Here is a 25,414-nt window from a genome sequence, read left to right as displayed (position 1 = left end):
AGCTTCCTGCACTCAATTGGAAGCCGTGTCGAACACTCACTTTTGCGGCATTTGGGAGCCGATTTGTTTGACAACTAAGCCGTTTGAGAACCAAGGTACCACTGTATTTTACATGGAACAGCGAAACATAAATACTTTAATAAATACATACGAACCTGCTCAGACCCTGAGATCAGTATCTGATCCCCTTCTCTGTGTGCCCCCTTCTGGGGGCATTCTGGGGGCTGGAGGCGAGAGAGTGGGGCCTTTTCTGTAACCGAAGGCTGCTTGAGTTGGAACAGAGCAGGATTTTGCTTCCCGAAGAACGTAACTCAGGATCCGTTACGGCGGAGGAAGGAGAGCAGCTTTTGCAGGTTGTTGGTTTTCCTTTATTACAAGGGCTGAACAAACCATGCACCGGCCATCAACGGGCAGCGAACAGATTTATAGCTGGTCTTTGCCACACTGAGAGCTCTGCTGTGCCGCCAGGCAGGGAAGGCAAAATTTAAGGCGCGTTCTGGCCTTGATCCGAGAAAGTCCTTGGCTGCGTCGTCACTCCCTTGCTTTATGGTCTCTTCTCTTGCAGGTGCAAGGAGCAAATTATGGGTCTGTTAGGACCATATTTTTTAAAGTCTGTAGGTCCAGTGGTTCAAAACTGACCATAAGGGAATCTTCATGTATGGTGCTAAGTTCTCTTTTGGGCGGGGAGTGTTGACAATCAGACATGTCCTGATTATTATAAGGGTGACAAAAATGAAACTGCTTAGATCAGGGCTGTCCAACAGGTCGATCGCAATCTACTGGTGGATCGCAGGATGTCCCCGGTTGATCCTGGTTCATCGCGGGAACTCGCCCCCTCCACCCCAAAAAACAAGAAACTCAATAACTTTGCCTCATCCTCCCCCCCGAAAGCTCAACAACTCTGGACAATCAATAATAATAATAATAACAATAATAATAATAATAATTTATTATTGATGCCCTGCCCATCTGGCTGGGCTTCCCCAGCCACTCTGGGCGGCTTCCAAAAAAATATTAAAATACTGTAATACATCAAACATTAAAAGCTTCCCTAATCCAATGGGAAAATCACTGCCAGTTTTTTTATAGTGGGAATAGATCGCAGTCTCTTGGAAGTTGGACATGCCTGGCTTAGATTAATCGATAAAAGCATTTTGAATGACTAAAAGGGTGCATTTTAAAAAAAAGAAAACACAACACCCAATCTATATACCTATAAGAAACTGCAGATGACGGATTAGAAACCAGGAGGAATCAAAATTCCAAAGAGATTGGAGCAAATTTACTGATTATCTAAATAATAACTGTAGAAGTTTGAAGACACTAGCAGGATTAAAATAAATCTTATGACATGGACTTGAATAAAGAGGAAACTGTGAGATATAGATTGGAAATAGAAAACTGTTGGCGGGAGGGAGCGAGGGAAGTCATTGCTCGGCAGAGCGGGAGGAAAGGAGTTCTACAAATGGATGTTGAAATTTATTGTTTTTTTGTTTAAAGTGAAAATTCAATTAAAAAGTATTTTTTAAAAAAAGAAAGAAACTGCAGATAACCATTCTAAATGAGGTTTTTTTTCTTGTGTGTGACAGAAGGGGTGTGTGTGGGGTGTCCTTTTGAAGATGCAGTATATGTGTGTGTGTGTGTGTGTGTGTGTGTGTGTATATATATACTTTCTGGTGTATCTTTACAGCCCTAAGGGCTGGAAAGTTTGTCTTAATTTAAATAAAATTTAAGCCTGTTTTGAGTTGTTGAATTGGGCACTTTTTGACAATGTCTGCATTTGCCGTTTGGCTCCTAGATGAAGCCACTGCCCACGAAGGTTCTAGCAGTTTATGCCACTGGAGTTTCACCGTGGGGTGGTAAAAACAGGTGCAGTTTGGTAATTCTACGGAGGGGGTGCCATTTTGTCCTTACACCAAGAGTACTGATGGGTGAACTCCCAGGCTCGGCTTAGACGGTAATTGCTGGTCCCAAACAAAAGTGTTTCGTTCTCACAGAGAACGTCTCTCCTCTCAACCCCAAATTCTCAATAGATTCCTAACTGTTGACCGACCTCCAGCTGCTTAACAGGGAGATGGTGGCTTCTGCTCAGTGACTGAAGAAGAAGGTCATTCTCAACTCTCCTCTTTTCTTCCTTTCTCCCACCATCCTTGGTGCCTGGAATTCCATTTATAGTTACATTTCAGAGCCCTGGGAAATATAATTTCCCCAAGGCAATGGTAGCCATACTGATACCAGGTACCTCCCAGGGCTCCCAGCACTTAGGACATTGACAACAGTCAGGTCAGTGGGTGGTTGGGAATAAGGAGGAGTTCTTCTGCGGCTCAGATTAAATCCAAGTTGGGGCATAACTCAGGATTCTTAATGCTCACCTTGTACAGTGGTACTTTGGCTTACAGACGCTTCAGGTTACGCGGTTTCAGGTTGCGCACTGTGCCAAACCCAGAAGTACTGGAACGGGTTACTTCCAGGTTTCGGTGCATGCGCAGACGCGCCGAATCGCGACCTGCGCGTGCGCAGACGCAATGCTGCAGGTTGCAGACGGTGCAGGTTGTGCCTCCCGGACGGATCACGTTTGCAATACGAGGTTCCACTGTATTGAAAGTAGCATTATGAATAAGTGAGATTTGTATTCGGAGCCAATGAATTATGGACTTCAGTGAAATCTGACATCAGGAATCGCAAGACAGAGAAACCAGTAGGAGAACACTTCAGTCTCCCAGGACATCCTATACAAGATCTCAAAGTCGCTGTCTTGTTACAAAAGAATTTCAGAAATAGACTGGAAAGAGAAGTTGCTGAGTTGCAACTTATTACCAAACTTAAAACCATGGAGAGACCTGGTCTGAATAGAGACATTGGATTCTTATCTCATTATACACGATAAAGCTATTTTTAGCCATCTCACCCCTTGCTTTTTCCTGTAAGACAAATTGCAGTCGTTAACAGGTCTACCACACCTATTAGCCAATCACCCATTCCCACCACCCTTCTGAATAATACCCCTCCCCACCCTCTCCCTATATATAAGGGTCTGGTGACTTCTGTTTCAGTGTATCTGAAGAAGTGTGCATGCACACGAAAGCTCATACCCAGAACAAACTTAGTTGGTCTCTAAGGTGCCACTGGAAGGAATTTGTTTATTTTGTTTCAGTGAACCAGTCATTTATGAGTGTGGAAGGGAACAGACACATCCTGTGTTCAGGTGGTGAAGGGTTACCTGGGCAAATGCCATTTTTTTTGCTTGTATGCAATATCTGAGGTGGCTTTTGTGGTTCCCGTTTCTCCAGAGGTGCTTCTTGGGTGACGCTTCTGAAGCGAACACATGTCAGGGTAAGAGGGGCAGAATGAAAATTGTATTGTTTTCAAGACTTTCCAGGCCTTATTTTAATCTGTTTTATCTTCTTCCATTCCATTTTTTTAGCACCTATAACCAGGCCTGTGAATGAGCGGGGATCGTTTGGGAACCTAGGAGGTGCTGTGTCGCAGCCGGAGATTTAGACCTGAGCCGGCTCATTCAAGTAAATAAAATCACTGTTCTGTCTTGTGTGAGGGAGGGATAAGGACACGATGACCTCGAGGCCAACCCACGAGAGCACCGCATCCTAAGCTAATTCCTTTTCTTCCTCACTGCCCCCGCAGTCAACCCAATTCGTCCCTTTTGCTGATTGACATTTCCCTGGTCAGAATCTGCATACCCCGTGGTTGGTCAGTGAGTTTGCATGGGGGTTATAATAGCTATCTCTCCCTGCTAGGTGAGTAAACTTGTCATTCCACGGTGGCCATTGGTTCTTTTGAATGTGCCACAACTTAGTGAAAGAGGATGGGTTCAGGTATATGGGAATAAGGCATCTTGAATTTTTCACCTTTCAAATTCCAAAAACTAGGGATGCTAAAAAAAAGAAAGAAAGATATTAACCTGACTTGGGAATTTGAAAGATATGTCAGTTAAATTAATACAATTTCGTTTTGTTTGGTAAGTAAAGTGTGCATAAAATTGCATAGAAATCATTAAAAATGATTGCCAAGTACTTGCAGTCATTTCTTGTTGCTGTTATTTATTTAGCATTACGTGTTTACAGAAGGTGAAAGTCTTTGGTTTTCCTAAAGCAGTATATGTGCTTCTTCATGAAGCACAGACTTGCCGAGCTAAATGTTCTCCAGTCACAAAAATAACAGCAGATTTAGAGACTCACCCCCCGTTGAAGAAATTGGCAAAAATTAAGTTTCACCCCCAAAATGACATGCCCTGGTATGGAAAGGTGCCTGAGTTGGTCACATGGAACCTGTGACTCCATGCTACCTTGAAGAAATGTCTTACACACACACACCCATAAACACAAACACACATTGTCTCTCCCCACTTCATGCATATGCATACAGCTAAATGGTTAAGTCTTCAACTTCCCCGGTTTTCAAATGGCAGCAGCGAGGAGCTGCAGGCTATCACATTTGTGGATCTCGACCTGTTTGGTAGAACATGTCTCTCCTCTCGCTCCTCCAGTTTCATCACCTGCTTGTAGGCACCTGTTTAACTACTGTGAGGAGGGGATAAGAGACCAGACGAGTCTGTGGCCTCATCCAGCAGCCAAGGCTCTCCTTAGATTATGATGCAATTAACTACCAGCCTCCCTGACATTTAGCACCTGATATTGGAACAGCATTCATAGGATCATAGAATCGGCGAGTTGGAAGGGACCCCGAAGGTGTCCAGCATTTCCCAAACTTGGGTCTCCAGCTGTTTTTGGACTACAACTCCCATCTGCCCTAGTGGTCAGGGAAGATGGAAATTGTAGTCCAAAAACAGCTGGAGATTGGCCCAATCCAACAGCTCTTTTCTCACGGCACTGGGGACTAGACATGTTGTTTTGTGGCTCTATCTGTGTGTTTGTGTGTAGCTGTTGTGGTTTTCCGAACGCCAGTGCACTTAACATCCTTGCTGCAGGATGCTATTGGTGTGTGTGTGCATGTGTGCGTGTGTGTTGGAAAGGGAGCATGGGGGCGTTGGTAGCTGTGGTTTCGCTCTACATGCAGCAATCGTAATTACGTCCGGTTTGCTGTTGTGCTACTCCCTGCTGTCTCAGTGTGAGGGTTGCCGCACTTTGCTAGCTTGCTGCCTACCCAAACTGCCCCTTCGCTGATGCCCCCTTTGCAAGGAGTCAGGTGTACACAGCTGGCATCCTGGAATCTCCTTCAGGTGCTGCCATTAAGCCCTGGGATGAGCAAAGAGGAGAATCTCACAGAACATCTACAGCAGCAGATTCCTAGGTTCCTAAGATGGAATGGGGGAGGAGATGGCAGGCAGATAATTCAGGTGAGGCTGCTCAAGTGCTTAGCCAGTATCAGACCTTGGGGTGGGGGGAGAGACAGATTGCAATGGTTGGGGCCCCCAATGGCTCTCTCCCAGTTGTTTTGATGACCTTGGCAGGCTGGAGGGCGATTTCAGCTTCGCTCTGTTTTATAAAATTGCACCCATGTAAGGGCCAGAAGGAGGGACGCGGGTGGCGCTGTGGGTTAAACCACAGAGCCTAGGACTTGCCAATCAGAAGGTCAGCGGTTCGAATCCCCGCGACGGGGTGAGCTCCCGTTGCTCGGTCCCTGCTCCTGCCCACCTAGCAGTTCGAAAGCACGTCAGAGTGCAAGTAGATAAATAAGTACTGCTCCGGCGGGAAGGTAAATGGCATTTCCGTGCGCTGCTCTGGTTTGCCAGAAGCGGCTTAGTCATGCTGGCCACATGACCCGGAAGCTGTCTGCGGACAAAGGCCGGCTCCCTCGGCCTATAGAGCGAGATGAGCGCCGCAACCCCAGAGTCGGCCACGACTGGACCTAATGGTCAGGGGTCCCTTTACCTTTACTTAAGGGTCAGAAGGCTATATTATTAGCCCTGGACTGTGGGCAGCTGAGCTCAGGGGCCTGGCCTGGTTAGATCCTGTACTGGACTGCAGTAGGTCTACATGAGGGTCAGTGTGCAGGGCAGTGGTAAGAAACCCACCCAAAGTGGGTCTGGGATGAGGTGTGGCCAGTATCCCATCACTGGAATCCAGGATCTAAGTTGTCATCTACTGTGCCCTTCCCGGGGGGCACTTGGGTGGGCGGCTCCCCCCATTCTTCCTCATCCAGCCAGTCCCTAACAGGTAGGCAAGTGGGTGAGCAGGCTAACAGGTCAGGAAGGGGACAGGACGAGAGGGGGATGGCAGGCAGTAGCGTCTAGTGGTCACAGTAGGTCTCCATTGCTCTCCCAGCTTCCCAGCACCAGGGGTTACTGCCAAGAGGGGCAAGCAGGGGTGCCAGCTTGAATAAAACATTGGAGGGGGGCCAGGTAAGCCCCGCCCCATATAATCAGTCACCAGATGTGGCACCCACCCATTGTTTGAATGGCAATGCCCATCAACTCTGGGGGGCTGGCCCCCTCAAATGTTTTATTGAGAGCGGCAGGGACCTCGGCCCCTAAGAATTGACTCCTGTTATGGGGGCGAGGCACAGGGAGACTGTAGTCTGGAACACCCTCCTCTCTCTGACCAATAAAGTCTGGATTTTTACACCTCTGCTGTTGTGATGTGTACTGTTTTTATACCATTCTTCCGTTTTCCTTTTGTTTTTCGCTGCATTTTGTTTCATACTGCTTATGTATATTTTAAATGTTCAGCAGCTCAGAAACACTGTGGAAGAGGTGAGCGGGAGTTGCGGTGCGCCAGCCCCTGGCCCTTACCCCGGCCCAGAAACAAGAATCGTCAGGATGCAAATAGAGCCCTGCAGGATCAGGCCCATGGCCCATCTAGCTCTCAGCATCCTTTTTCCCACAGTGGCCAACCCTGAAACAAAAGCTTGCAAGCAAGACATGAGTGCCCACAGCCCTCTCTCCATCTGCAGTTTGGGATTCCAAGGTTTACTGCCTCCCCGGTGGAGATGGAGACAAGCCATTGTGGCTAGTAGCCCCCGATAGCATGCCATTCGGTTGAATTGGCTCCCGCAGGACGTAATGATGGCTACCAACCTTGATGGCTTTAAAGGGGGAGGCGGGAAAACCATGGAGGACATCTGTGGATGTGGGCCACAATGGCCGTGTTCTGTCCCCCAGGGTCAGAGACAATATGCCTTCTGAATCCCAGCTGCTAGGGGACTCAAGTAGGAGTCAAGGACACTAATTATAATAATAATAATAATTTATTATTTATACCCCGCCCATCTGGCTGGGCTTCCCCAGCCACTCTGGGTGGCTTCCAACAAAATATTAACATTAAAAGCTTCCCTAAACAGGGCTGCCTTCAGATGTCTTCTAAAAGTCTGGTAGTAGTTGTTCTCTATGACATCTGATGGGAGGGCATTCCACAGGGTGGGTGCCACCACCGAGAAGACCCTCCGCCTGGTTCCCTGTAACTTGGCTTCTCGCAGGGAGGGAACCGCCAGAAGGCCCTTGGCACTGGACCTCTGTTTCTGGGTAGAACGATGGGGGTGGAGACGCTCCTTCAGATATACTGGACCGAGGCCGTTTAGAGCTTTAAAGGTCAGCACCAACTTGCCCCCAGGTCCTACTTGGATGCTTCCTGTTGTGGCCATCTCTTTGGCTACTTGGAATACAGGATGCTAGGCTGGCTAGATGGGCCTTTGGTGAGGTCTTCCCACGTTTATTCCTCTTGTGCCTCCATAGCTGGGCTTTTCTTGTGTTCAATGGCTGCTCCAAGGAACCCCTTTTTGTGACGTCCTGTTCTTTCCCCTTTCTCTCTCCCAGTGCCACTGACGTCTTGTGCCTCCACTACCATACCTTGCCATGGCCAAATTAGAGACCCTCTCCGTCCTTAGTGACGCCAGCTACCACAACAAAGAAGCCTTCCACCCTTTCGACCCCAGGCTCACCGAACCCGCCTCCCAGGGCACGATGGGAAGCGTCGGCAGCGGCGTCGCCGGCGAGCAAGAGTTCGCCATGAAGAGCGTGGGTACCAGGACGCAGAGCGGCGGCCGCCAGGTCGATGGGTCCCGGAACAGCTACTCCACGCGGGAGATCTCGAACCGCTACTCCGGGGAGGAGAAGACCTACAAGACGGAGAAGATCTCCCACTCCATCTTCATCAACGGGGACCTGCGCAAGAGCGAGAAAGGCAAGGCGGACCTCTGTGGGAACGTCACAGCCAACAACGAGAAGAACATCCCACCTCCTCCCCAGTACAGAGAACCCAGTAACCCACCAAAGATATTGCCAGTCTCTGGTAAACTAGACCAGGTGAGACTCAATTTACATGGAGTTGCCTTGGGCAAGGTAGTAGTAGTAGTAATAATAATAATAATAATTAATAATTTAATATTTATACCCCACCCATCTGGTTGGGTTTCCCCAGCCACTCTGGGCGGCTTCCAACAGAACACTAAAATACAGTAACCTATTAAACATTAAAAGCTTCCCTTCAGATGTCGTCTAAATGTCTGGTAGTTGTTTTTCTCTTTGACATCTGGTGGGAGGGTGTTCCACAGGGCGGGTGCCACTACCGAGAAGGCCCTCTGCTTGGTTCCCTGTAATTTGGCTTCTCGCAGCGAGTGAACTGCCAGAAGGCCCTCAGAGCTGGAACTCAATGTCCGGGCAGAACGATGGGGGTGGAGACGCTCCTTCAGTGACACGAACAAATTTAATAAATCACCATCATCCTCATTAATTGGTCCGCCAAGACCCCCACAATTTTCAAGTGGGGCATGGCCGGGGGTTGGAATTTGAGACCTGATGTCCTAGGAACATAGGAAGCTGCCAAGTCAAACAATTGGTGGAGAAATTCCAGACCCTTGACCATCTTGGTTGCCCTAAACCAGGCATAGGCAAACTGGGCCCTCCAGATGTTTTGGGACTACAACTCGCATCATCCCTGACCACTGGTCCTGTTCGCTAGGGATGATGGGAGTTGTAGTCCCAAAACATCCGGAGGGCCGAGTTTGCCTATGCCTGCCCTAAACTGTACACCTTCCAGCTTGTCAACATTCTTAAATTGTGGTGCCCAGAACTGGTCACAGGACTCCAGGTGTGGTCTGACGAAGGCAGAATAGAGTGGTCCTATGACTTCCCTTGACCAAGACACTAGACTTCTGTTGATGCAGCCTAGAATAGCATGAGCTTTTTTTGTTGCTGCATCACACTGTGGACTCATGTTCAGCTTGTGGTCCACTAAGATCCCCTAGATCCTTTTCACATGTACTACTAGTAAGCCAGGTGTCTCCCATCTTATATTTGTGTATCTAGTTCTCCTTGCCTAAGTGCAGAACCTGACATTTGTCCCTATTGAAATCCATTCAACTGGGTTGGGCCCAGTTCTCCAATCTCTTGCGGTTGTATTGACTCTCAATTCTGTCTTCCGTGGCATTACTTACTCCTCCCAACTTGGCGTCATTTGCAGGTCTGATGAGCTAGAAGCAAGTTTCTCATTTCCCAGGGCTTTTGGCCCTTAATGTGAAGGTGTGTTATGTATTTGCGGCCTCTTTTGGCGTGGCAGGATCTGCTAAAACCTGTGTCTGATTTGTACACATCTTCGGGTTGGGGTTTTTAAAAAAGTTTTTATGTAGTAATAATAACAATAATAACTTTATTATTTATACTCCGCTCATCTGGCTGAGTTGCCATAGCCACTCTGAGCGGCTTCCAGCAAAATAAAAAATATATTTAAAAAAACCTCCCTATACTGTCTTCTAAAACCTGCCTTCTGTCTTCTAAAAATCACACAGTTGTTTATCTGTTTTACATCTGATGGAAGGGCGTTCCACAGGGTGGACACCACCACCAAGAAGGCCCTCTGCCTGGTTCCTTGTAGTTTCACTTCTTGCATTGAGGGAACCGCCAGAAGGCCCTCGGAGCTGGAGAAGAAAAATGAGAAACACACATAGCGCAGGAATCACATGCTGACATTGTCCTTTCCTGCCTCATTCTCCCTGTCCCCATAAAGCCGGGTGACTGTCGAGGAGGAGGGCGGTTGCCTGGGGGGAGAGGTGGAGAAGAAGGAGGGGAGGGATGTTGGGGGTAGAAGGAGAAAGAAACGCAGAAGACAATCCTCACTTTCAGGGTTATATTTATATCCCTCCTTATAGAGCACACACACCATCAAGCTACCACTTTGCCATTTCCTTGCGTTTCTCAAGGTCTCTGTATAAAACCAAGGAACTATTAGTTACTGAAGCTGGGGAGGATTTTTGTTGTTGGGGGAGATTTTAAGAAGAGAAACAGTCATGCAAAAGTGTTTTCACACTTTTTTGCCATTGCTTTATTTTGGACTGCAAGTTAAAGCTGCCGGTTCCTCAGAGAGAAATAGAGATAACACAGGAAATTATGGGCTGCAAGTTAATGAAAAGATGTGCCCCCCCCCAAGCTCCCCTGAATGTTCCTCAAGTCACCCCACGGTGCTATGGCACACCGGTTGAACACCAGTGCTCAGGATTGGATTATCACTTGTAGTTTAAGGTTGAATTCTGGACATAGTGGAAGAGGTAAAGGATTTGGATTATCATAAAAGGAGGAAATGATAAATAATAGGACCCACTAAGGCAGCCTTTCTCAACCTGTGGGTCCCCAGATGTTGTTGAACTACAACTCCCATCACCCCTAGCTAGCAAGGCCAGAGCTCAGGGATGATGGGAGTTGTAGTCCAACAACATCTGGGGACCCACAGGTTGAGAACCACTGCACTAAGGGGACGATGGAAGTCCAGAAGATTTCTTGGAATCTTGTGTTTATGATTTATGCTTGATATATCTCTGTGAAATTTTAATTTGAGAAACAAAATAAATATTTTTTTTTTTTAAAGAAAACCAATGCTCTAGCCAACCGAGCTATCCAGGTATGTGTCAATCCTCTCGTGTTTAATTTGCTGTCCTGTTTTTTTCTTTCCCTCCTCCTTGCAGAGCAATGAGCCCTTAGTTAGACCTTCAGCCTTTAAGCCCGTAGTCCCTAAAAACTTCCATTCCATGCAGAACCTGTGCCCGCCGCAGAACAACGGCATCTCGGAGACCCGGAAGACCTTGAACCACACCAACAGCAATAGCCCTTCCACGGTCAAAAGTGGGATGGAGAAGGCCAGCCATAACAGGACTACCAACCAGGCGGGCGGCCTCTCCGATTCCGGGCGGAACTCTTTGACCAGCCTGCCCACCTACGGCACAGGCTACAGCCAGCACATCGGGCCCATGAGCGCCTCAACCAGCCACATAAACCGCATCGGGACCACCTACGTGGACAAGAACATTGTGGGCTACAATGGGATATCTACCTCAGACAGCGGCCGGTCTTCCAGCAAGAGCACGTCTTCGTTCAGCCGGCTCAACCACCTCAATGAGACGATGCCCTTCCACTCGCCCTCAACGGACGACATCATCCAGGACTTGGAGGACCGGCTGTGGGAGAAGGAGCAGGAGGTCCTTCAGATGAGGAGGAACCTCGACAAGAGCGAAGCGGCCATCTACCAGGTCTTTGAGGAGAAGCAGAAGATCTGGGAGCGCGAGATGGAGGACCTGCGGCAGAATTACGCCAACAAGCTGCAGCAGGTGTCCAAGAAGGCGCAGAGGGCGCAGCAGGCTCTGCAGCTGCAGATCTTCAAGCTCCAGCAGGAGAAGAAGAAGCTCCAGGACGACGTGGGGCAGCTCCTCCAGCAGCGGGAAGAGCTGGAGAAGAAGTTCGTGGCTTTCAAGAAGGAGCAGGCCGAGTTCCTTCCCAAGATCGAGGAGACCAAGTGGGAGGTGAGAGGCAGGTGTGGTCTCTGTCACGGTCAGCCAACATGGGGGCCTTCAAGATGATGATGATAATAATAATAATAATAATAATAATAATAATAATAATAATAATTTATTATTTGTACCCTTCCCATCTGGCTGGGTTTCCCCAGCCACTCTGGGCGGCTTCCAACAAAGATTAAAAATGCATCAAAATGTCACACATTAAAAAATTTCCTGAACAGGGCTGCCTTCAGATGTCTTCTAAATGTCAGGTAGTTGTTGTTCTCTTTGACATCTGGTGGGAGGGTGTTCCACAGGGCGGGTGCCACCACCAAGAAGGCCCTCTGCCTGGTTCCCTGTAGCTTTGCTTTTCCCAGTGAGGGAACCGCCAGAAGGCCCTCAACACTGGACCTCAGTGTCCGGGTTGAATGATGGAGATGGAGACGCTCCTTCAGGTCTACTGGGCCAAGGCCGTTTAGGGCTTTAAAGGTCAACACCAACAAGTTGAATTCTGCTCGGAAATGTACTGGGAGCCAGTGTAGGTCTTTCAAGAGGATGTTGGTCTGAGGAGGGGGTGTAATCTAGAAGCGTCCTGAAGGCCCACATTATGTGTGAGCGACCTTTGACCCTTCAGATGTTGCAGAGCTACAACTCCGATGGGATTTGTTGGTCAGCAATATTTGGAGTGCCAAAGGTTGTGGTGGTGGTGGTTTTACTTTTATTTATATTTATTCTTTTGTATTTTACTACAGTGGTACCTTGGTTCTCGAACTTAATCCATTCCGGGAGTCCGTTCGACTCCCAAAACCATTTGAAAACCAAGTCACGGCTTCCGATTGGCTGCAGGTGCTTCATTCACTCAGTCAGAAGCCACGTCAGATGTTCGGCTTCCGAAAAACGTTTGCAAACTGGAACACTTACTTCCAAGTTTGGGGCGTTCGGGAGCCGATTTTTTCGGGAGCCAAGCTGTTCAAGTACCAAACAGTACTGTATTAGTATATAAAGCCCCCAACTGCTGGCAACCAATTTACTTATGGGATTGACTTGCCTCTTTCCATGCCTGTTAGATCATTTCACTCTGCCAAACTAGCATTCCTACAAGTGCCACATTACGTCCACTACACATTTGCAAGGAGCTTTTCCTTCACGTGTGCTGTGGAACTCCCTGCCCCTTGATGTTAGGTAGGTGCCTTTCTGGATTGTTTTAGATGCCTCCTGAAAACATTTCTGTTCCAGCAAGTCTGTCCAGTCCCCTGATTTAGTTACTTATATTTGTTGTAAAGACTTGCTAGTTTTATCTTTTCATAGTGGTGAGCTTGATGATGATTCTATGCCTATTTGTTTCTCCGTGGTTCATGGGTTTTAGCTATGTTTTCAACATTCTATTGGATAATTTCTTTCAATCCTGCGGTTTATTATCTAAAGAAACAAATTAAACTCAGGCACCCAAATCTTAGGGTGCTTCGACTTTCATCAGTGTTTTGGGGTTGGATTCCATTACATACTGGTACAGTGGTGCCTCGCAAGACGAAATTAATTCGTTCCGTGAGTTTTTTCGTCTAGCGAATTTTTCGTCTTGCGAAGCACGAAATCCCATAGGAATGCATTGAAATTCAATTAATGCGTTCCTATGGTCAAAAAAAGTCCAAACAAAGCCAAATTTGGTACAACAAGAGTTTATTAAGTGCTCTTTAAAGTCACACATACTGTAAAGAGCATTTCAAAAATTGAAGGAACAATAAATTAAGTTTCTAAACATGACAGAAAAACATTTAAAAATCAACAAAGTGTACAGTACATTTTCTAAGATTCTGGGGGACAACTCGAAGAAGGTTCCTCTTCCACTCTTTGCTTCTTGCTGAAGAACCCCCTCCTCAACTGTTCCCCCAGCCACCCACCACACAGAAATTCAAATCCAGAAATTTTTGTAAAAAACAGCAGAGTGGCCCAGTGGTCACAGAAAATCATAAAAATGCAGAAAAAAACCCCACAAGCTTCCAGATTCTTGCAAACCCCTCCCCAACACCAAGTCCTTGAATTCCAAACACCCCAACCCAAAATCCAAAAAACCCCCAAAAAGTTTTAAAAGTTTAACTTACCAAATGGCTGCAAAAGAAGTTTTGGAAAAGCTTCAAAAATCACCAAAGTCTTCAAAAACCTCAAAAAAGGCTACCACACCGCGTTCTATGAGTTGCTCCTCGAAGTCAAGTCGCAACTGTATTAACGGTGTTAAGAAAAAGGAAACAAACTTGCAAGACGTTTCCGTCTTGCAAAGCAAGCCCATAGGGAAATTCATCTTGCGAAGCAGCTCAAAAGACGCAAAACCCTTTCGTCTAGCGAGTTTTTCGTCTTGCGAGGCATTCGTCTTGCGGGGCACCACTGTAAATTCAGGTTGTAAAATTATAGTGGATTGGGAGGTCTTGTGCAGCAATCTGGACTTTTCGTGATAAGGAAGGGGGGTGATGCACTGGAAAGTGTGAGATAATAACACTTGCTTTGACGCAATCTCATCTAACCTCCCTGCAAGCAAATTGGAATGAATGCACGTTAAATAGCCAATGGTGTCTAATCTCCCTGCAAGCAAATCTGGGTGCAGCCTCATTAAACTGGTCATCTGGAAGCACCCCTTAACATTACAAGGTTCTTACAAAAACACTGTTGTGCTGCCACCAAAACGCAACTTGCAGAATTGACTCTCCGCAGACAGCAGGCTTGGTTAAAAAGTCTGCAAGCTGCTGTTTGAGATCAACTCAGGGTGATCACAGAATGCAGATTCCTTCAGGTTTTGTGCTTCAGGAGACAGTGGGGAGGAGTATCAAGCAGTTTAAAAAGGTAAAGGGACCCCTGAGCATTAGGTCCAGTCGTGGCCGACTCAGGGGTTGCTGCGCTCATCTTGCTTTATTGGCCGAGCGAGCTGGCGTACAGCTTCCGGGTCATGTGGCCAGCATGACTAAGCCGCTTCTGGCGAACCAGAGCAGCGCACGGAAATGCCGTTTACCTTCCTGCCAGAGCAGTACCTATTTATCTACTTGCACTTTGGTGTGCTTTTGAACTGCAGGAGCAGGGACCGAGCAACGGGAGCTCAACCCATCGCGGGGATTTGAACCGCCGACCTTCTGATCGGCAAGTCCTAGGCTCTGTGGTTTAACCCACAGCGCCACCCGCATCCATCAAGCAGCTTAGGCTTGGTCTATAATGTTGTCTCTTTTGAGTTGTGCCCTGTCTGGACTAGCAGGAAACCAGCACAATGAACCATGCTCTTTTGTCGGCCGAGTTGTGGCTTAGGTGTTCCATACGCCCTTTGGAGAGAAATGAGATGGAAGAGCTTGTGAGTCTCCACGGGCCTTTTGAAAGCATCAGAGTGCGCCTGAGCAAACATGCCTGACCCCCCAAAAAGACTCCCTCTGAAAAGCACTTAAGAGAGACTGTGTTAAATGTATCCTTTTATGTTGGCCCAACTTAACTGGAAATACTGTTCTTCCTCAGACTCATAGCTGTCAACTTTCCCTTTTTTGGCGGGAAATTCCCTTATTCCAGCGCAGTTTCCCACTGCTTCCTGCTGCTATCCCGGATTGTTAGATATCCCATAGACTGTCCCCGGGACACGTGAGGCTGCTGATCCCTTATTTTCAAATCTGAAAGTTGACAGCTATGCTCAGACTTAGGTGCTCACCTCTGCAAAAAAGGCCTCCATTCTGTTACAAGTAGGCCAACGTTAACCCCGGTGTCCCAAGACCAACCTTCCCTAATTTGGAGTCTTCCAAATGTTTTGGATTACAACTCCCATGAGTGCCTGCCAACATGGCAGGGCTGATGTGAGTTCTAGTTCAAGGTCTCTGGAAGGTAGCAGACTGGTGAAGGCTGTTCTGGACGCTTCAGTCAAAGCTATTGCCTTAGTATGGAACCTTGAGGAGGTGCCAATGGCAAACCAAGATTCCTCAAGGTTGTGGCTACACCACAGGTGGGTATCAGTGACCAGGAACTCAATCACCAGCCAAGAGACACATCCTTCTCTTTGATGGCATGAGCACAGGTGAGTTGCATGTGCCATCTGCCAGGGATTCTTTAATAATAATAATAATTTATTATTTATACCCCACCCATCTGCCTGGGTTTCCCCAGCCACTCTGGGCGGCTCAACAGAATATTAACAACACGATAAAACATCAAACATTAAAAAAAATCCCAATACTGGGCTGCTTTCGGATGTCTTCTAAAAGTCAGATAGTTGACATCTGATGGGAGGGCGTTCCACAGGGCGGGCGCCACTACCGAGAAGGCCCTCTGCCTGGTTCCCTGTAACTTCGCTTCTCGGAGTGAGGGAACTGCCAGAAGGCCCTCGACGCTGGACCTCAGTGTCTGGGCTGAATGATGGGGGTGGAGACGCTCCTTCAGGTATACTGGGCCGAGGCCGTTGAGGGCTTTAAAGGTCAGCACCAACACCTTGAATTGTGCTCGGAAATGTACTGGGAACCAATGAAGGTTTTTCAGGACCGGTGTTATGTGGTCTCGGCGGCCACTCCCAGTCACCAGTCTAGCTGCCACATTCTGGATTCTGGATTAGTTGTAGTTTCCGAGTCACCTTCAAAGGTAGCCCCACGTAGAGCGCATTGCAGTAGTCCAAGCGGGAGATAACCAGAGCATGCACCACTCTGGCAAGACAGTGGTTTCTGCATTGCAGGAGGTTGGATTACTGCTAGGGCCCCAACTCTTCATTTCTGTAAGTCCGTGAATTTCCGGCAGGGGTACCATTAGGCTACCTTGCTGTCAAGACATAGACGGAAGTTTGCCATTTAGGCTGTGTTTCCCCATTCTCTCATTATTCCCTCACTGTGCTATTTTATCCTACCCTGATGCTGTCCTCCCGCTTCTTGAAGCCAATGGAAGCTTGAAGGAGTGGCAGAGTGGAGTTTTGGTGGAAATCAAGGTCAGTCGAGACCTTGCTAATTATTAGCTAATAATAATAATAATAATTTTTTTTTATATCCCACCCTGCCCAGCCGAAGCCGGGCTCAGAGCTGCTAACAACAGTAAAAGTAACACAGTTTACATAAAATCACAATCAATTAATTAAAATAACATTCTAAAATCAATTCATTCTAAAATCAATTCAGAATCAAATTAAAGGCAACCATTGGGCTAGAGTGCTATGAGGATTACAGAAGGAGAGAGTGGGTCAGACTGCGCCTTGGCCAAAGGCCTGGTGGTCTTGCAAGCCCTGCGGAAAGATGTCAAGTCCTGCAGGGCCCTAGTCTCTTGTGACAGAGCGTTCCACCAGATCAGAGTCACAGCCGAAAAAGCCCTGCTTCTGGTTGAGGCCAGCCTAACCTCCCTGTGGCCCGGGACCTCCAAGATGTTTTTGTTTGAAGGCCGTAAGGTCCTTCGTGGGACATACCAGGAGAGGCGGTCCCGTAGGTACGAGGGTCCTAGGCCGTATACTTCACATATAACTTTCACAATGAGGGCGTGTGCATTGGAGCCCCTCTCTGCTTATTGGAACAGTCCTTGTTTATCACCCTGGGGCTCATGCATAGAGGTTCAAGCTACATTTTCTGCTGCAAACTCTCAGCCGTTCTGTCTCTCAGAGCTAGTTCATAATCTTCCCATCCTAATGAGGGAATGCCTTTATTTGAACAACTATTGGTTTGTGTTGGAAGGCTGGAGGAAGGCAACCAGTTTCGTCTACCAACAGCCACTACAGGTAGACGGGTGCAGAATACTCCTGGGACGGGCTTGCAGGGAGAGCAGCTTCATCCCTGGCAAAAACAGGAGCAGTCCTTAAAATTGCTATACATCATTTAGTCTGACACCCTTAGGGCAAAGAAAGGTCTCTCCTCCCCTTCTTTTCTCTGAGAGTTCTGTGAGCTCCTCCAGCCTGACTGCCTGTAGTAGCTGTTACTAGATGAGAATTCAAAGCTCCAACACAAAGAGAGCTGGATGTTTAACTAGGCCTGGGAGGTGAGAGTTGTTGGTTTCTGCAGCAATAGGTGTGGTTAGCATTTAGCAAAGGGGCGGGGGAGGGAATTTGATTTAGTTCAGATTTAAAGGTGAACCAACCTTATCTGCATTTTCCAAACCAATGCACATTTTTAAAAAAAGGCTCTCGTATGAAATGTGCATTCGTTTGAATTTTGCAATGCGGTTCCCCAGCTAAGTAATGTTCAAGTAAGCTAGCATAAAACATGTGTTATGCAATCTCCTTTGCAAAAATGTGCATATTAGTGAAAACAGCATGCCTTAGAAGAAATCTGCATTAGGGTGCTGATGAATTTTCACGAGGACTTAAAAATAAATAGGTCACTAGCTGAAATGAAAATGTGGGAAACGGAAGTTACCAGTGGAAAAAATGAGAAACTGAGCAATCGCAAGACTGATAGATGTGTCCGTCTCTAACGGCATTTCTGCATGTGGAGGGCCTGGGTAAAGTACATTGGGCAGGAGCGCTGTGGCGCCTTGTGCTTTTCATTCTGTGGGGCTGGTGCAGCCGCTTAAAGTAGGCCTTAACATTTAAAGCAGTGCTATACCACTTTCACAAATCAATGGCTTCCCCCAGAGAATCCTGGGAACTGTAGTTTGTTGGGGGTGCTGTTAGGAGATCCCTATTCCCTTCCCAGAGCTACAATTCCCGGAGTGTTTTAACAATCAGTCCCTCTTCCCAGGAAACTCTGGCAACTGTAGCTGTGAAGGGGAATAGGGCGTCTTCTAACAATTCCCAGCACCCTTAACAGACGACAGTTCCCAGAATCCTTTGGGGGGAGCCATGACTGATCAGAGTGGTATGATATTGCTTGAAGCATAGCATGCACTAAAGCAAATCCTGTTTGAGTTGTCTCATGACAAGGCCTCTCTTCCAGGTGTGCCAAAAGGCTGGTGAGATCTCTCTGCTGAAGCAACAGCTGAAGGACTCCCAGTCCGACGTCTCCCAGAAGCTCAACGAGATCGTCGGGTTGCGGACCCAGCTGAAGGAAGGCAAGAGCTTCCTCAGGGAGAAGGAGGAGCAGATCCTGACCTTGAAAGACTCCTACAGCACCAAGAGCGTCAGCCTGGAGATCTCCGAGGGCGAACTGCAGCGGAAGATGGGCGAGGTGCAGATGTTGAGGGAGAAACTTGACCAGTGTGAGCTGGAGGTCTCCAACCTGAAGCAGACCCTCACCAGCCTAGGCGGTGCCCATGGCCACTTTGGTGCCGAGCTCGCGGAGAAGCTGGCGAGGGACCCTTTGGCTTGCCAGAGCGACGAGGCCAAGATGAAGCGGCAGAGCGAGGAGAACGTCAACGCGCTGAAGAAGGAGGTGGAGCGGCTGCAGGCGGAGCTGAAGGCCGAGAGGCAGCAGCGGGAGCAGCAGGTCCTGGACTTTGAGGAGGAGCGGCGCACCTGGCAGGAGGAGAAGGAGAAGGTCATCAAGTACCAGAAGCAGCTGCAGCTGAATTACGTGGAGATGTACCAGAAGAACCAAATCCTCGAGCACAAAGTCAGCGAAATGACCAGCAAGGTCACCAGCCCGCCACACACCGACGAGAAGAAAACATGGACTCCTTCCAGGCTGGAGAGGATAGAGTCCACAGAGATTTGAGGAAAGGACTTGAGGCGTTCAAAGTACGTTGTCCCCCCCCCCCCAACCCCACCTCCCCAAATTACTGTGCATGTACTTCAGCCGGTGATCTTCCCGAGGAGAAATAATATGCTATATAACCAGCAGTGTAAGTTCGTCTGCCCTGGGCATCTCCCACAATGCTCTGGTGCTTTTCAGGTGATAAAGGAAAAATAGAGACAGGTGTATCTTCTGTGTTTCTAGGGATGAACTGACATCAGGAGTATTGTGGGGTGGATTGAGTGTGCGTATGTGGGGAGGGGTCAGGGGTGCAGTCTTGCACCCAAGATTGGGGGGCCAGCGTGCGTCGCATTGTGTGATGTCATGCTTGGGACGCGCGTCGCATGCGTGACATCGTACGTGTGTCACTTGCATGTGATGTCATTGCACATTGGCGGGAGGAAGTCGAGTGGGGAGCCCGGCATGGTGCGGTTCAATGGCCGAGTTAGAGGAAGCCGCACCGTACTGGGCTCCCCACTCGGCTTCCTCTCGACGTGACGTGGATGACATCACATGTATGACATCACATGTGTGCGACGTGCATTTTCAGGAAGAGGCCGACTGGGCGGCCTAGTGCGGCCTCCTCTCTCGCACTCAGGAGGAGCCAGCCATTGAGCCACGCCGCACTCGGCCTTCTCTGCCCCCACAACATCAAGGGGCCCCGGTCCCCTGCCAGCAAATATTGAGGCGGGCCGAAGAGCCCTCTGCCCCTAGGAGTTGGCGTGCCTGTTGTGGGTTTTTATTTTATTTTCCCTTAGCCCCATTGACAAAGACACCGCAGAGTTTTCTGTGTCTGCCATTACTGCAGCACCTCTCTTAATGGTCTTCTGGCCCACCTTCTTTTCCCAGGGCATTTTTTAGCCATATTGGCTAGTAGAAGTTCATGCCATGCTCAGGCTTGCCTCATCTTTGCCATAACCCAGGGCGGAATCCCTCCGACATTCCTCAGGGGAAAAGGGACGTTCTCTTCCACATCAGCAGAACGTCTCTATTTTCTGAGGAAGCCTTCCAGGTATCAGACTCCCAACTGCCATCAGCCTCTGTCAACGTGGCCGAGAGTTGGGGGTGATGGCAGCTGCGGTCCAGAACATTTGGAGGCCCCCCCAGGTTGGGGAAGGCTTTCCTGAAGCATTTCTGTGTCACAACCGGACATAAATCATAAATTCTGCTCCTGAGATAACTCTGGATACTGTCATTCTGAGAGGAGAAAGGGATGCAGATCACTTGCAGGCAATTCTCAGCACCTAGAAAACCTACAGTTCCTAGGATCCTTTGAGAGGAGCCATGACCAGTATAGCAGTGATACGAATTTGTAGTGTTGCTGTCTGCCGCCCCCTTTTGAAGGAGTTCCCTATGAAAGCCAGTTCTGAGTTCTCAATTACGGGCTTCATGTGTGCCACCTTCGGTCCCAGGCTAAGCCGATTATAAATTGGAAGCAAGGCGTGTTTATTTACTTCCTGGTTCACACTCCGTCTTAGTTTGTGGTGGCGTTCATATGCTGCGGATGGGAGCAGTTTGCAGGTTATTTGATTCTTGCAAGGTTATGCCCTCAGGCATCTACACACACAAGCTGTGAGAGAGGCTGCACAGACAGTAGGAGAGGGCAAGACTCCCTTGGTGACATGTACAATCTATGCTCTGCACCGTGGACTGAATCGAAACAACTCTCTCAAAGGCAGTGCTCCAGATATCCCAATGAGAGGGCCATGAACTGAGGTGGCATCAATAGGCCTGCATTAATGAAACCGCCCCTCCCCAAACATTTATAGCATTATTTAATATTGACTACCATTTTAGATAGGTAAAGGGACCCCTGATCATTAGGTCCAGTCGCGGACGACTCTGGGGTTGCGGCACGCATCTCGCTTTACTGGCCGAGGGAGCCGGCATACAGCTTTTGGGTCGTGTGACCAGCGTGACTAAGCCGCTTCTGGCGAGCCAGAGCAGCGCATGGAAACGCCATTTACCTTCCCGCCGGAGTGGTACCTATTTATCTACTTGCACTTTGATGGGCTTTCAAACTGCTAGGTTGGCAGGAGCAGGGACCGAGCAATGGGAGCTCACCCCGTCGCGGGGATTCGAACCGCCGACCTTCTGATCAGCAAGTCCTAGGCTCTGTGGTTTAGACCACAGCGCCACCCGCATCCCTTTTACCATTTTAGATAGTTGGCACTTAACACCTCGTTCCTTTAATGCAGCCAGGAGGGCAAGAACTAAGCTACCACATGTAGTTGGAATTGGGGGAGAAGGCAGAAGAACGGGATGGAAAGGAATTTATGTGGGGCATCTAGTCCGGCTCCAAATGCTAACACACACACAGTTGGTCATCTGCCTTGTCCAGCATGAAAGCAGGAGCACAGGCGTTCTCCTAGGTCAATAGTTCCTAAACATTTCCAAGCCACACACACCCTGGGCTCCTTAAATTCATCCCTGGTGCCCCCCTACCCTATAAAAAACCAGTATTCCAGGACAGCGATTTGCACAACCCACCAAGGAAGATAAGAGCACAATAAAATTCAAAACATTTATTTTTATAAAGGAAAATCTAATTAAAATTATTACATTAAATTAATTCAACAATATGGATGATCCAGTGACCCTTGCTTTTCAAAGGCTAATCATCATTTGCACCTCCAGAGCCTTCCCCCCACCCTGGCCGCCCCCTTGGCTCTTAGCAGCCCCTTAGGCAATCCCACTCACCCATTCTGGGAAATGCTGTTCTAGATCATTGCACTGCTCTTTGCTCAGCCAAAAACTAGAGTGGGTTTGTATTTTTTTAATGGGAAGATGGTTTGGCCAAACATACAGTGGACGCTTGGGTTGCGAACGTGATCCGTGCGGGATGCACGTTTGCAACCCGTGTCTGCGCACGTGCGGGTTGCGATTCGGCGCTTCTGTGCATGTGCAAACCCGCAAGTAACCCATTCTGGTACTTCCGGGTTTCGGTGGTCCGTAACCCAAAAAAAGCAACCTGAAGTGTCTGTAACCCGAGGTATGACTGTATTTAGAATTAGAGATGATCTCAATCGAGAGATGGGTGGTTTTTCTCTCCCCTTGGGCCCTTCCCCCAGAACATTGCTTTTGTTGAGTAGCAGAAACACACACGCGTGGAGGTTGCCTTATACTGAGACAGCCCATTGGTCCGTCTGGCTCAGTATCGTCTACACTGATTGGCAGCAACCCTCCGGGATTTTAGGCAGGAGGCATCCCCAGCCCTGCATGGCGGTTCTGGGCGTTGGCCCAGGGGAAGCAGGTGCTCTACCCAGGGGCGTAGGAAGGGGGGTGCGGTCCGCCGCGGGTGCCACCCTGACGGGGGGTGACAAAAGAGCGGGTGGCACGGGCCACACTTCTCTGCGCCCGCAGGCTCCATGCTGTCCGCCCACTGCCTCCCCGCCAGCTGTAGGGTGGCTGAGGCCCTGCTGAGCGCCCCATCTCTATGGGAGCCGCGCATCATGTCTCGTCCCTATGGGTCTGCCCCAGGTGCCTGAGATGTTTCCTCTGCCGCTGACTCTACCATCCAGTCCTTTTGCATGAAAAATAATAATAATAAATTTTATTTATGCCCCGCCCTCCCCGGCCAGAGCCAGGCTCAGGGCGGCTAACACCAGTAAAATTACAATAAAAACATAATAGGAAAAAAACCAATTAAAAATCCAGGTTAAAATGCAATTTAAAATGCAGCCTTGTTTTAAAGGTAGCCCATAGATTAAGACCATAAGGGGAGGGAAACATAAGGGTCAGACTGAGTCCAAACCAAAGGCCAGGCGGAACAGCTCTGTCTTGCAGGCCCTGCGGAAAGATGTCAAGTCCCGCAGGGCCCTGGTCTCTTGGGACAGAGCGTTCCACCAAGTCGGGGCCAGTACTGAAAAGGCCCTAGTTGAGACCAATCTAACCACCTTGCGACTTGGGACCTCCAAAGTGTTGTCATTTGTGGACCTTCAGGTCCTCCGCGTGGCATACCAGGAGAGGTGGTCCCGTAGGTATGTGGGTCCTAGGCCGCATAGGGCTTTAAAGGTCAAAACCAGTACCTTAAACCTAACCCTGTACTCTAGCCAGTGCAGTTGGTAACCTTCCTCTTCCCTTGCAATGGGAGTTCCTGCCATCAAGTCCCTGTTGATTCAGCTGCATGCAATTGGATTTATTTAGCAAGTGCTGATTAGGTCCCAGGAATATGAGTTGGGCTCCCATATTTGCGGCAGAGCTTTTGAGCGAATGGATTTGCTCAAAAGCGGTATTTTGCTAGTCTGTACCAACTTAGCCAGTTCCTCCCAGCTTTTCCACACCCTCTAATGGACCTTCTTATCTGCCCTAGGTTAGGAAAGGAATGAATGCTATGCAAGGCCGATAAAAGAACCAATCATTCTTGGAAGCGATTGGGAGCTCAGAATTCCTTACTTGAAGGAGGGGGCCACCCGAAGGAGTTCGTGGCTACCATTGTGCTGTTGGACTTGCGTTTAAAGTGATTTAAAAAAAATTAAAAGCCAAGGCTGCTTGCTAGCTGGGACAGGAAAGGGCGGTGGCATTTTTCCAATACCAAAACGTCGCCAATTTAAGTGTGTGGGGGAACGTGGCATCCTTGCGATAGGAGGTGCTGCCTGGAAGCAGGAAATCTGGAGCCTGTCTGCACTGCAAAGCTAATCCCATTTCAAGCTCAGGTAGCTGATTTGGCACCCAACCAAACAAGAAACCCATAAAAACACAAGAAGAGCCTTTCAAGGTCAAGTCAGCCAGGAGTCTCTCTCTAGTCCAGCCACCTGCATCTCGCATTGGCCAACCAAGTGCTCTCAGGAAGCCCCAAAGCAGCCCTATTGCTCCCCTGCCATGGGAACTAAGGCCTACATCCGCATGATGCATTTAAAGCAGTGCCATGCCACTTTAAACAATCACAGCTTCCTCCAATGAATCCTGGGAAGTTCAGTTTGTTAAGGCTGCCGAGAGTTGTTGCGGGACCCTTATTTCCCTTGCAAATCTACAGTTTTCAAGAGTTCTTTAGGAAGGGGGGTAGACTGTTAAACCACTCTGAAAATTGTAGCTTGGTTAGTGGAATTGGGGTCTCCCTCACAACTCTCAGCACCGTCCCAGGATTCTTTGGGGGAAGCGATGCCACTGTTTGAAGTGGCATCATAGTGCTTTAAATGTCAGGCCCATTTAGCTGGCGTCCCTAATTGGCCCGTGTCTCGCCAATTTGTGAAATTCCCCTGTCAAGCCCACAGCTGTTATTGCCACATCTTCTGACCATGAAATATGTAAGCTAGAGTCTACATTCTGTGGTTAAAGGTTTTTGGCTCTGGAATCTTTAGCCCCGTTTTATTACCTAATACTAAATCCTGAGCACTCGTATTAACGAGAGGAGACAAAACATTTCTCTTTGGGGCTTTGACTACCCTTCCCGTGATTTACAGGGAAACCACGATAGTTAAACTCAGTTTTAAGATGGTTTATATTTGGGGTGCAGATGTACCCTTGCATCTTCCACAGCGAATCAGTAACAGCAGCAAAAACTTTGTTCTGTAAGTTGATTTGGCTGCATAAAATATTTTGGGTCTTCTTCCTTTTTTTGCGCAATCCATGGTTTAGCTTGCCTCCAGAATGCCTAGTGGTCAATGCCTTCTTCAGAGGGTTTTTTATGGTGCTTTTTTGGGTGGGGAGAGCCTTGATAGATATCAGAGAAGAACCCACCAATTTCCCCAATCTACACCAATTTTCCCAATCACCCACCACAGCAAGACGCAGGGTCAGGCCTTCTCAGACATTCTGGTGCCTAAGAAACAACACTCTCACAAACGTGCGCAGAGTCACCCTCTCTAAATATATATAAATAGGTTTTGGAACGAAATGGTTTGCCGCTCTACAATGGTGCCCAGATTCTACCACCTGAGACAGAGGCCTTCTGCCTAGTGGTGGCGGCGTCGGGCAAACCCTACTGTTGCTAGCATCTGCAGGAAAATCACTGCCGGGTTGTCTGTATGTGAAAGTGCTTATTAACTGAACTAGGAAGCAAATCATTTACTTATATGCTGCTAAGTTATACAGAGACAAGTGTACTTGGATGTAAATAACTGTTCTGTATATGTATATATGATTATTAAAGCAAAACACGTGTACAAAAAAAGAGAGAGAAAACTCTTGTGAGTAACTGGGCTTTGCGG

General features: G+C 48.3%; 1 protein-coding gene across 7 annotated transcripts in view; it reads left to right on the top strand.

The window, feature by feature from the left end:
* Positions 1-25,414, top strand: part of LZTS3 (leucine zipper tumor suppressor family member 3) — a 125,224-nt gene that overhangs the window by 56,924 nt on the left and 42,886 nt on the right. For 4 of the 7 annotated variants that reach the window (XM_081020822.1, XM_081020825.1, XM_081020823.1 and 1 more), the window contains exons 2-5: positions 3,425-3,521; positions 7,730-8,218; positions 10,870-11,700; positions 18,531-25,377. In XM_081020822.1, coding sequence (XP_080876948.1) covers positions 7,769-8,218; positions 10,870-11,700; positions 18,531-19,247 — 1,998 coding nt within the window. In that variant the 5' untranslated portion in view covers positions 3,425-3,521; positions 7,730-7,768 and the 3' untranslated portion in view covers positions 19,248-25,377. Of the gene's footprint in view, positions 1-3,424; positions 3,522-7,729; positions 8,219-10,869; positions 11,701-18,530; positions 25,378-25,414 lie in introns of those variants that run through there. The other 3 variants (XM_081020827.1, XM_081020826.1, XR_013990465.1) reach the window with 2 other exon arrangements.

The sequence above is a fragment of the Podarcis pityusensis genome, assembly GCF_964106645.2.
Source record: "Podarcis pityusensis genome assembly, chromosome: 9".
NCBI lineage: Eukaryota > Metazoa > Chordata > Lepidosauria > Squamata > Lacertidae > Podarcis > Podarcis pityusensis.
The sequence above is the reverse complement of the archived record's forward strand: the minus strand, read 5'-3'. Positions and strand labels throughout refer to the sequence as shown.